Here is a 12,970-nt window from a genome sequence, read left to right as displayed (position 1 = left end):
CCCCGGAGGAGAAGTGTGTTCTGCGTTGTGGGGTGGAGAGTTCTATGGTGAAGTCTGAGGTCTCGGTGTATTCAGTGTCGTTCGTGCCTCCTGTTTCCTTGTTGATCCTCAGCCTTGTTATTCTATCCATTCTTGAATAGGGGGTATTGAAGTCTCCAACTCTTATTATTTAAATGTCTGTTTCTCCTTTCAATTCTGTCAGTTCTTGTTTCGTGTATTTTGCGGCTCTGTTTTTAGGTGCGTATATTATGTCTTCCTGATGGTTTGACCATTTCTTTGTCTTTAGGGACATTTTTTGTCTTAAATTCTATGTATTTGTCTGATATGAGTATAGTCACTCCAGCTGTCTTGATTTGGGGTCGTTTTTTTTTTTTTTTTTAAACCCTCCTGGGTTGTTCTAAAGTGCAGGAGTCAGGATTGAGTGTCCCTGCTCTTTGAAGATAAATTAGAAGCTGAGGATTGATGTTTTATCTTTAAAGTCAGCCCAGGGCTACCAAGAGGTGATATCCGTGGGATTATGTCATTCCTCTGACTGGTATTGAAAGCATCATAGAAACCTCTGGATGCCTCCGTGAAAACCTTTCCTGGAGCAAGATTTGTGGTGGGTTAAGTACTGTTATTTTGGAAACAGTTGTTTTCAGGTTACCACATAACAGACAGAGAATGTTCTCTCGGTCAGCCTGTCAGAGCAGCTAGAGACCACCTCTCTGTCTGTGCCCTGTTGACACCACCCAACAAAGGGTTACTCCTGCCTTCTCTGAGTAAAAGTCCTATTGTCTCTGGGTATCACCGTGTTTAATCCTCACATCATAGGCCTTGCTCTGGGGCTCTCTGCAGGTGCTGTAGCAACAATTAAGGAGACAGACTCTGAGTTCCAAGGTTGCTCTGTAGCTGTGGATGTGTGGGGAGAGGAGGGGCAAGGAAGAAGGACTGTCAGGCACTTCTTGGAAGCTAGTCAGAAATGAGCTTTCTCTTCACAAGTCTGAAGGTAAAGCATATGCACAGAAATGAGGGTGTTTTAAGAAGGGAAACCTCACAGTTTATCAGGGGCCCAGAGAGCAGGCAAGGGTGAAGGCTCTGAAAAGTAAAACCTTCTTTTGGCAAAGATGACCCTCACTGCCCAGCAAGAAGGATGGTGGTGTAGAACGGATTCTTCATGATTCTTTTTTATTCAAACTGAAAACTATCTTTGATTCTCCCATCCCCTGACTTTTTTTTTCTTTTTTACATTTTCTTTTCATTTCTTAGGAGTTGTCCCTTGGATATCATCTTTCATAGAGTTGGCTGATGCCTTTTTTGAAGTATTCTTTTTAAGGTGGAAACCATTCTGTTCTATCTGTGTCTGTTCCCACATCTGTTCTTAATCCCAGGGACTCCGATCCATTGTCAGGAAGGTTTTCTTCCAAGCACTGAAAGGCCTCTGGAGGCTAAGTTATCTGACCCACATTTATTTATTACCATTTTAGAGGGGTTTTTCCTCTCAAGATTTGTCTCTAGGAGAATTAGTTGGGGATGTCTTGGTTTCCTGCTTATAGATCCTCTGGAATTTGCATTCCAGTACCTAAGCACACAAACAAATGTACCTTCGTGCACATATGTACGTGCGTTATAAATAAGTAACCTGAATAAACCTCAAGGTTATAAAATAATGTCCAACTTGCTAACTTGTTTTGCCTTTTCACTGTCATTTTTAATAAGATTATTTAAAGGGCAGTGGCAGGCACTTTGAATTCCCTGATCATTTATAGTGCCTTTTTCCCCTAAAAGCCCAAAGAATATTATAGGCTTGGCTCTCTTTAGTTCTTCCAGGGCTTTTTGGGAGTGAGGAGGATATTTCCTTGACTTACAGAGCCTCGTAATATCCTTATGAGTCCATAAAAATTTTCTTTATAAAAAACAAATCTGACATGCCACTTTTTTTAATAGATGCCTGCTGGCTCCCAGGATAAGTGTCCAAACTCCTGCCTGTCTCCCTTTCACCCTTACCTTCTGTCACATTCTGTGTTCTGGATACCCTAACTTCTCCCAGATCTCTGTATAAACCACATGCTGTCACAGTTCACATCGTTCATTTTGCCTGGAAGGCCTTTCCTTTTCTTTTTCAGCCACACACTTCTCCTAGTTCTTCATACCCAAATAAAATAGCACTGCGTTGTACCGTGCGCCCTGGTCTCCCAGGCTGCATGGGTTGTGCTCTTTTTTAAAGTTCGTCTCGCACTCTGGCCATCCCCCACATATTTTTTTTTTTTTAATTAAAATGTGGTTGATTCACAGTGGTTCAGGTGTACAGCAAAGTGATTCCGTTATACGTATATATGTATGTATATTCTTTTTCAGATTCTTTTCCCTTATAGGTTATTACAAGATATTGGAATATAGTACCCCATGCTTTATAGTAGGTCTTTGTTGTTTATCTGTTTTATATATAGTGTGGTGTGTGTCCATCACCCACATATTGATTGAGCATGTGCTGCTGGGCAGAAACTGTTTGAAAGTAATAGTAGTAACTAATAACTTTAATAATAATAGCTAATACTGTGTGATAATACTCTATAATACTATCTAACACTATATACTACCATATTTATAGTATAATATCAAATAGTAATAGCTAATATGTAATATATATGATAGTAGCTAGTACAATATGAACTATCATAGGTAATAGTGGGTTTCAGAGAAAGTCCTAAGCAATTATTATCTTGTCTCATTTAATCCCCACAGCAACCCAACAAGGGAGGTACCGTTCATATCACTGCTTCCTGATAAGGAAATGGAGGCACAGAGAGGTGAAATAACTTTCAGTGCATCACATAGCCAGTAAATGGTCCCAAAGCACTTGGTTCAATATTTGAACCCAGGCAGGCTGACATGCAACCCTGCATTAACTATATAATAGAGTGTTGAAAGGTAAATGTTTATACAGCTTATATAGTTCTTGTATCTCATTGCAATTATCTGTTTATTGTCCTTTTTTCCCCTTCCTCTGGGCCTGGTGTCCCTTAGTGGGGCTTCTTGCGAGCAGAAGTTATGTTAACCCCACACTCGGTCCTATGTGTGCTGTAAAGAGACTCTGAGAAGTAACGTTAATGGAACCAGTAACTGAAGAGTAAGGCCTGGGGCTCAGTGGTTAAGAATTCGCCTGCCAATTCAGGGGACACGGGTTCAAGCCCTGGTCCGGGAAGATCCCACATGCCGCGGAGCAACTAAGCCCGTGCGCCACAACTACTGAGCCTGCGCTCTAGAGCCCGCGAGCCACAACTACTGAGCCTGTGTGCCACAACTACTGAAGCCTGTGCTCCTAGAGCCCGTGCTCCGCAACAAGAGAAGCCACCGCAATGAGTACTCATATGGAGGTGAACTGCTGGCACAGGCAAAGGGCTTTTTTTGCTCAAGCAGTAATGAATTTGCAAAGGCTTGGATTCCCAGGCCTGGATTTGGCTTGCTGGGCTGTTTGTCATCTGCATTTGGACCACAATGAAAGGCCTGTTTCCTTCCCTCCCATCCTTCTTAGAGAATCCAGGGATATACTGCTTTTTAAAAAGTCTGTTATTTTTATAAGGCTCTTTTTGCTTTCTTGCCCCCAACCATGAAGTCATCTTTGACTTTTAAAAGGAACCACAGTTTGACTTTTTTTTTTTTTTGCGATAAGCAGGCCTCTCACTGTTGTGGCCTCTCCCGTTGCGGAGCACAGGCTCCGGACACGCAGGCTCAGCGGCCATGGCTCAGGGGCTTAGTTGCTCCACGGCATGTGGGATCTTCCCGGACTGGGGCACGAACCCGTGTCCCCTGCATCGGCAGGCGGACTCTCAACCACTGCGCCACCAGGGAAGCCCCCACAGTTTGACTTTTTACAAAATGAACCAGGGGACTGACTACAGTAGCAATTTCAGATCCATTATGTTCTGTAAAGTTTTTAGCCAGTGATGGTCACATGTGATATTCACTTTGGGGGTCGGGGATGTGCACGATGATTCAAATTATGTGAATTTTATAATTTGATATTTTTTCTAATTTATACTTTAATTCCCACAACTTTAATATGAGTGGAATACTACCTAGCTCGTAGCACATTTCTTATGAGAAATAGGGTTTTAAATTTTTTTAATTAAAGAAACGATACTGGGTACGTTTACTGATACGAGAAGCAAGTTCATACTGACCCCCTTGCATTTCTTCCATTACCACATTGTTCCCGCCTCCAGGCCTTTGCACATGCTGTTCCCTCTGCTTGGAACAGCCTTCTCTCCGCAATCCCACCAGCACAGAAGGTTCATCCGTGGCATAGCTGTCTCGTATGTATCCTCGTGCTTTGAGGTATGACAGAGTTTGTGAATTAATATTGGTGGAATGAATAACTAAATGAGCAAGGCCTCAGACTGCCTAAGCATCCATTGATTTGCACCTGAGCTATGTGTATGGCGTCTCTGCTGAGGCTGACTTTCCTTTGAGAAGGCTTTTCTGACGTCAGCCTCCTCCCCAATTTGAGATTAGGTGTACTCTAGCTCCCCCATCAGAGCACTCATGGCACTGCATGCAGAGGCTCCTTTACCAGCCTGCATCCTCCCTATCAGTTAGGGAGCGCTGTTGAATCACCACACAACTGACTCAGGGCCTGACAGATAGTGGGGTGCTCAGAAATATTTTGTTCTTTGCCAAGAAAGGGCAGTAAAAAAAAAATGTTGGTCCCTTGAACCCTATTTAGTACTGTGCACAGGTAAAGTGTAAATCCTTAAAAAGTGGACAGACCTGGTTAAGAGTTTTAAAGTTTTAAAAGGGTCTGATTGCTGGGACAGCAACCATTTGAATATGAGGCCACAGCTTTTTATGTAAAGCTGAGTTATTTTGTACCTTGCACATGATCGGGGGAAGAACAGAGAAACTGGTGAAATGGGGAAAGAGCGTAGAGAAGCCTGTGGTTTTGTTGTGGGTATTCTTCTCATGGTAAGTACAGCATCTGGGATGGGTTAGACTTGACTCTAGGGTGTGATGGTCAGAGCAGGTCCCACGCTGGCCCTGTAGCCAGAATTCTTGGAGTGGCAGCTGGTCTGTGTGGTGAAAACATCAGGAACAAAGGAATGATAAGGTCTGTTGCTCATAGACATAGGTGGAATCTGCCCAAGAAGGGTATCCACACCTTAATGTTCATTGGAATTCACCGTGGGCTTAATAAAGATGCAGATTCCCCTAGAGGAGAGACCCAGGAATCTGCATTTTACGAGCATCCCTGAGGATTCTGCTGTAGGTGGATCACTGGCCTGCCCTTCATGAAACAGTGCTTTACAAGATGGGAAGTTCTGGAGAAATATTGGTAAGCGGGACAGTCCATGGAGCGAGAAACCGTCCTTTGTCAGGTCCCTTAGACAGAGGGGAGAGTGCAGTCTGGGAAAGTCAGCTCAAGGAGCGGCTCCCAGAAGGAGGGACACTTTGCATTAGCCCGTGATTATTGTACCCCAGGGAAACCAGCTCCAGCCAAGGCTGATGCTCTGCGCCCAGTGCCAACTTAGAAAGATAGAAAAAAGAGTCATGGTTTCCTTGACTGGATAGGAATGTCCCCTACTCTGTGAAGTAATGAAATACACATGTAAAAATGAAGAGAGACGAGACAGATGGAGCAGAATAGAGTGCCAGCAGCTGTGAAGGGCCGACGGAACACACACGCAGAGGAGCTGGGGGGTGTTCTCAGCCTGCTTCTAGGAGTATCATCGCCAGCAGGGGAGAATCAGCCCCCCTCGGACCGTCCTGGGCTGCAGGCTTTGCCCGTAGTCATCTGTGGCCAGAAGACAGTACCAGTTCCTCAGGGAGGAGGCCGTTGATGATCAAAAGGATGCCAAAATAGGAAATATGCATATCCTTTGACCTAGCTGTTACTTAAAGAGATTTTGTACAAGTGGGGAAAATAATGTATGCATATGCACGTGCATCGTTTATTGAAAACACCCCAAAGGTCCATCAGTAATGGGACTTATGGGTACATAAGATGCAGTAAAATTACCCTTAGCTTTTAAAAGTGATGGTATGGACCTGTAGGTATCGACATGAAAAGATGTCACAATATATTGTTAAGTGACAAAAGCCGGTTTCAGAATAGCGTAGTATTTTATTCAGGTGCATTTAAGCAAAACTGTATGCCCAGATTTCTGTTTATTCATTCAGTTAGTAATTATTGAGTAACCTATGTACCAGGCACTCTTCAGGGCATTGGAGGTAGAGCAACAAACAAGATAACGGTCCTCTGCCACTCGGAAGTGAAGTGCTTGGAACCAGCAGCATCGTCATCGCCTGGGAGTGTGTTAGGAATGCAGAATCCCAGGCTCCATTCTAGACCTACTGCATTTTAACGTGGTCCTAGGGCTGTCAGTTTGCACGCTCTAGTTTGAGGGACCGTGCTTCTGGAGCGTGTTGACCAGAACGGCCCCAGTGGATTTCCCTGGGTGGCGGCCACGTGGGGTAATTTTTGCATTGCCTGCATGCGTGTCTCATCGTTTGAATTTTTCACGGTGAGCTATGCCTTGAGTTTACAAAGCAAGGATGCTAATTTGGCAGAGTAGCCAGAGGCTCCTGATTCTGGTTCTGTGGGCTGTCTCGGGCACACACTGGCAGGATCCCGGAGCGGGAATCAGAGGTGAACAAGAGGTGGAGGTCGTGACTGTGACTCCTTTGGGCCATCCCAGAGGTCTGCAAGAGAGACCCTGAATCCCTGCGGCTGTGGCTGGAGCTGTTGCTGCAGCCTGAGAGATGCCGCAGGTCTGATGAGCTGAGTTCCTGGCTGTTCTGGCTGAGCAGGGAGGCTCTGGCGTTCAGACTCTGTCCAGCTCTTTTGTGTCATCACTATGGGAGAGTCTGGACCAGAGTCGACGGCAGACCTGGGCTGAGGTATCTGGCGTCCTCCAGGCCCAGTGGGCAGCCCTGCGCCCTGCCTGAGCAGATAAGGAGGTACAGGAATGCTGCCTGGTGAAGAGCATTTCTGTCCAAGGCTTGGGAAGCTCTGGCCAAGCAGACAGGGGGTCTGAGCCCTTTCCTTGGGGTCTCTCTTGAATCTGGTCCCTGATGAGGGGTTTGGCAGGATGTGACCCTATAGCACCGCACCTAAAGCTTAGGTGTAGTTGAAAGAGGGTGGACACAGGGGCATGAGGACTGGATTAGAGACCAGTCTGATCCTAAATTAACTAAGTGACTTTGGGCAAGTCCCAAGTTACCTCCTCGGGCCTCCGTTTTTTCATCTGTGAGTCATGAGGCTCAGTTATTGAGTGAAGCTGTGTGGATTACCTGCTGGGCCCCAGATGTTATGCATAGGAAGATGGGGTCTTTGTTATGAGGGCATCCCAACCTGGTGACACGGGAACATCTCTTGGTTCCCCTCTCATTCTGACATCATCCCCAGATGCTGCTCTGAGGGCTTTGGCCTTCCTGCGTTTTTGTTTAGGGCGATAGTGAGTAGAGGTTATTGCAGATTTATGTCCTTGCTGGTTAAAAAAAAAAAAAGTCGACAGTTGTGTTAGTCCTTCCTCCACGCCCATCTAGTTTTAAAAAATGTTTTATTTTACTGATCCGTGAAATCCAGAACTGTGGCATTCAGGCTCTAAAAGGAAGGGGAGGGCTCAGGTCAGGAAATAAACCAACCCCCAGGAGAGCCCCGAGCCCTGTCTTGCCGCCGCCGGTGAAAGCTGCTGCTTTGAAAGGTTCACGGAGCAGGTCCTTGAAGAGCAGTGGATTCAAGTGCTCAGTGGGATGGAGTCGCCCTGCCTGCCTTTGTCAGGGCAGTTTTAGACTCAGAGTTGGTCTTCTACTTCTGCCGGGGGCTGCTGAGTTTCATGCTGAAATCTCCCCTTCGTGGAAATCGTGGCGGGCTGGGGACCCCCCGGGGCCCACGGGGGCTCGTGCAGGCAGGGAGCTGCTGCCAGCGGTGGGCTTCTCTCTGAGCCGCTGCCAGGCACTCAGCAGGCCGTCGGTGATTTGCGTCACCGTTGCCTGAGCAGGTGTCTGCTGGTGCAGATGTAAATCATAACAGGACAGGCTCCCTGGCAGAGAGGGCAACTGAGCGTCACTGACAAGGCAGGGAGACTCCTTAGTGATTCCTGAAGACGGTGCAGGGCCAAGGCCAGAGAGCTGGTCAATTGAATGGTAGCTAATGCATTTATAATTACTCTAATTCTCTTTTCTCTTTCTTTGTCTCATGAAGTCCAGTCCTTGGAGCTGGGCTGGGCCTTAGAAGTGTCTAAGGAGGCAGTAGAGTAGGTGAGTCAGGAAGTGAAGTTTGAGCCTTGACTCTGTTTATCAGCTGTGTCAGGTGCCTTCACTTATGGACCTGTTATCTTTTCTGTAAAATGGGTTTTTGTGAGGAGGAAATGAGATGCTATCTGTAAAATAGAGCACAATGCTCAGCCCATACTAAGCATTCAGTAAGTGCTAGCTGTGATTACCCAGCTCCACTCTCTCCTTTTATGGGCTCATCGGTATATTCGGCAGTATTGATTAGGTACCGTGGTGGGCACTGTACAGTTGCAGCTCCTTCAAGAATGGTGAATGAAAGTATTCAAGTGAGTGTGTGTGCATCAAAGCTCAGCACAAAGCCAATGACACCTATCCTATGAAGGAAAAGAAAGAAACAGAGTAAGGGCTAGAGTGCCTGAGGGGAGGGAGCGGGGTTTCTACTGTAGACAGTGCGCTGCTTAAGGAGACCTCAATAAAGCAGAGGAGTGAGCCATGCCGACCTCTGGGAGAAAGACAGTCCAAGCAGAGGCAAACCACAGGCCACCAAGGTCCTGAGGCAGGACTGTGCCTGATGGGCTTGAGGAGGAGCTGGGAGGCCAGTGTTAGCCAGAGCACAGAGAGTAGGTAGGCATGAAATTAGAGGGGGTCCCCCGGAGTGGCGCGATACTGTGATGGCAGCCGTGGGCTTTTCTAAAATGTTGGGAGGGCAGAGACGTTTTGAATGGAGGAGCGACGTGTTGAGTTTACAGGGAAACGCTCTCAGGTTAGATGTCAAAGCCTATAGGTAGCTTTTCTGCCCTGATCCCTGAAAGGGTGATGGGAGCAAGGTTGCCTGATCCTCTAATTTGAGCATCCATCACTGGCTCTTACCTGTGACAGTTATTGCCATGGCGTCTTACTGGGGACTTTCTATTTCCCGTATCTCTTCTGTGTTTATTAATTGGACTTCTTCTCCCTCGTTTATGTATTTATTCAACAATTATGGGAGCAACAGATCTCTGGGTTACAATCCAATACTATTGTTGTTTGTTTTGTTGCTCAAATTGGTCTTGCTTTGGCCATTGGGAGCTCCTGCAGGTTGACTCCTGTGTCCTTTGGACGTGCCTCCATCGTATTTTAAGCACTTCTTCACTTTCCGGCAACACAAGACACTCCAGGTTCATCTTGTATTTTCCCCCAGGAATGAACCACTTCTCCAGGGAGCCCTGGTTCTCCTTATTGGATCATAGAATTTAGAAACCAAGATCTAGGTGCTGGCTATGCTTATGGCTATTGGGATGTACTGCTTCTAGTCTTTCTTAGCAGATGAGCTAGGAAATATATGTACGTACACTAACCCATGCACACACACAGATCTATATTTCTATCGATCTATCTATCGATCTGTCTATCCATCCATCCATCTATCCATCTATCTGTCTTTACAAACCTTGAGTTCATATTAACGCCTTCAATTCCAATCCAAAGCCTTGGGGTTCATTTCAGTCTTCTCACTCTATTTGTAATTTCTTCCTCTGATAGTGAGAAACCTTGCTCTTGTTACCTGTAATATACTTACCTATTTGTTCAACCCTAGTACTACACAAAAGCCAGTTTTGGAATTGCTGATTCATACCCTGTGAGAAACAAATATAACTAGAGTACTTGTGAACAGTTCTTTTTTTCTTTAGCCGTATAGAATCCAGGCAAAATAGTGTTTACCAGAGTTATGTAGGTTACCTCTTTTCTTCCCCACCTCCTTCAGTGTGGTGCTGTTATTCATCTGTAATATAGCTATGTTCATTTGTTGCTATTTATATTTCATTCTGAGCCCTGCCCCCAACACACACGTGCACACACACACATGCACACGCACATGTGTTTGATTTTAATTGTTTACATTTTGGGTATGTGAAATATTATCATGGTTCTAAGAGTCAGAGCTATACAAATAGACTCAGAGAAGTGTGCACCCTTCTCATCCGTGCTACCTTGTTCCATTCCCATTTCCCTATTCTTTCCAACCTTCTCTCACCCCACCCCCTGTAGGTAACCAGTCTCTTTGGTTTCTGGTTTATCCTTCCTATTGTTTTTTTTGCATAGATGAGCCAGTACATGTATGTTTTCTTAGAGCCCCTTCTTTTGCTATATGGAGGGGTAAAGTACTGTAGATACTCTTTTGCACTTTGCTTTTTTTGCTTAACAGTATGTCCTGGAGATCACTTCCTATCAGTTCATAGAGATCTTCCATAATGAGCTTTTTCAACTTGGGTAATCAGAAAAAGAAATTTAGCAGCCCAAGGATCAATTTTAAAGTTCTATAGGCCTAGTGATGTGATGATGATGATGATAAATAGCATAAGTTTTACCATTAGTTGAGCATCTACTGTATGCCATGCTCTGTGCCAAGCATTTTATATAGATGATCACACTGAATCCTTCCCTGGGCCGTATGAGATAGATATTACCTCCAGTTTACCAGTGAGGAAACTGAGGCTCAGTTGTATTTAGAAACTTGCCCAAGGTCATAAATATTAGAGCCACAATTTGAACACAGGACACTTTCTCCCAAGTTTGTGCTTTGTGAAGAGCACACCAGCACCATTAGAGTATTTTCAGGTTAAAACAAAGCCATGTGGGTTTTTAAAATCTAGCCACATCCCAGGCTTAAAATCCCTGTTGATAGTGTATCAGCTATTGCCAAAGTTGGCATGTTTTACTGATGGCGAGAATATGAAGGTAATTTACTGCCTGTTCGTTCCAAAGAAATAGCCCTTCTTTCTTGAGGACCATGGGTCCTGCCTCTTAAGACAGGAGATAAAAGGGATGCTAGGTGGGGCCTGCTACCTGGGATACAGCAGTAGATCCCATCATACCTTATAATCACAAGCCAGAGCAGCCAGCACCATTAACAGGAAAGTACATTACCCCACAGGGCTATTTGGTTAGCAGGACACTCAGTCAAGCCTGAGTTACAGCAGTTTCTGTTAAAACTGTTTGTATAGCAGGAGTGGAAGAAGGGTTTCTTTGAGCAGGAGTCTGGCTTCTGTTGTGAGAAGTGACGGCCTCTGGCAGAGAGGCAGTACAGTTGAGTTGCATGAGAGTGTGGCTTCTAGACTCTGAGTACTGGGGGCCTCACCCCAGCACCATATTTTCTAGCCGTGTAACCCTGGGCAAGTCACTTTACCTTTTCAGAGCATTTATGTGAAATGAGGAAAAGAACCACACCCGTCCTTGTCAGGGGTTCCCAAGACCACCTTCAGTTTCAGTGATTTACTAGAAGGAATCGTAGAACTCAGCATACAGTCATACCCACAGTTATGGTTGATTACAGTGAAAGGATACAAAGCAAAACCAACAAAGGGAAAAGGTGAAGGAGTGAAGTCAGAGGAAAACAAGTCCAGGCTTCCAGAGTCCTGGCCCAGTGCAGTCACACAGGAGGCACTTCATTCCCCCAGCAACAAATGTGACATAACATGTGAAATGCTTTCTCCCAGGGAAGCTCGTTAGAGGTTCACTGCCCAGGGTTTTTACTGAGAGCTGGTCATGCAGGCACCCTCTGCCCAACATGTACCCAAATCCCAAACTCCCAGAAGAAAGGCAGGTGTTCAGCATAAATGCACTGTTCACATGAATCGTTTAGGCACAGTGAGCCGTCCTCAGGAGAGAATGATGCAAACCTTCCCGACATCCAGGTTCCCAGATGCCAGCCAGGCGAGGGCCAACTTTGCAAGCAAGCCTTTCTAAGGATGGCAGCCTCAGGCCTCTTGAGCCCTGCTGGTGTGGAGGCTGGGTTTGGCCTATTTGGGACCTTGGTGGCAGTGGACGAGCCACTCCTTTCCTGGAGGATGACACACGTGGGCTTCTAGTCAGGCTGGGTATTGGAGGTGGGTGCTGGTGGTAAGAGACTTTGGGGACTTCAAGGTAGATGTAAAAGGCCCCGGTTGCACACTCTGAGTTAGCGGGATGGGTATGTGGTGGTCAGAAAACTTATCCTCCTGACGTCTCGTTGTTTGTCTCGTTTGTCCTCCTGCAGCCAAGGCTAAATCGAAATGCGGCCCGACCTTCTTCCCCTGTGCCAGCGGCATCCACTGCATCATTGGCCGCTTCCGGTGTAACGGGTTTGAGGATTGTCCCGACGGCAGTGATGAGGAGAACTGCAGTAAGTGCCGGGGCCTGCGTACCACGCTCCCCTGTTCATTCCCACCGGTGGACCTTCCATCCTGGCTGCTCTCATCTGTGTGCTTCTTACACCCACAGGCTTGGGCCTTTTCTCTCGTTACCTGGAATCTATTTGTTACCGCTTATTTCTTGTGTGATTGTAGATGCTCAGCTACCATTTATCAGGGCCTCTGCTAAGTACACTGGGCCTGGGGCATACTTTGTTTTCAGTTCTGATGATGGCTCTGCAAATGTAAGTGTGTTATCCCCATCAACACATAGGACTTGAAGTACGAGAGGTCAGTGGACTCATCCAGAGTCACATAGCTTATCAGTTGCAGAGCCAGTTCTAGGCTCATTCAGACACTCACCTGATTGACCCTGCCACTCAGCACCCCATGTTTAGGTGCTTGCTTTCCTTCTCATTTTGAATTCTTTAAACAAAGATGTTTATATATTAATTACATACATACTATAAGAATATGCTCTTGGAAGTTGCCATATGATCCAACAATCCCACTCCTGGGCATATATCCGGAGAAAGCTCTAATTTGAAAAGATACATGCACCCCAATGTTCATAGCAGCACTGTGCACAATAGCCAGGACATGGAAGC

General features: G+C 45.9%; 1 protein-coding gene across 3 annotated transcripts in view; it reads left to right on the top strand.

Moving 5' to 3' along the window:
- The window catches only part of LDLRAD3 (low density lipoprotein receptor class A domain containing 3), a 253,559-nt gene that overhangs the window by 105,071 nt on the left and 135,518 nt on the right, over positions 1 to 12,970 (top strand). For all 3 annotated transcript variants that reach the window (XM_067039437.1, XM_059069951.2, XM_067039436.1), the window contains one exon: positions 12,230 to 12,355. In XM_067039437.1, the coding sequence (XP_066895538.1) occupies positions 12,230 to 12,355 (126 nt within the window). The remainder of the gene's footprint in view (positions 1 to 12,229; positions 12,356 to 12,970) is intronic.

Source organism: Kogia breviceps, chromosome 7 (genome assembly GCF_026419965.1).
Source record: "Kogia breviceps isolate mKogBre1 chromosome 7, mKogBre1 haplotype 1, whole genome shotgun sequence".
Taxonomy (NCBI): Eukaryota; Metazoa; Chordata; class Mammalia; order Artiodactyla; family Physeteridae; genus Kogia; species Kogia breviceps.
This window is presented reverse-complemented; position numbering and strand designations above follow the sequence as displayed.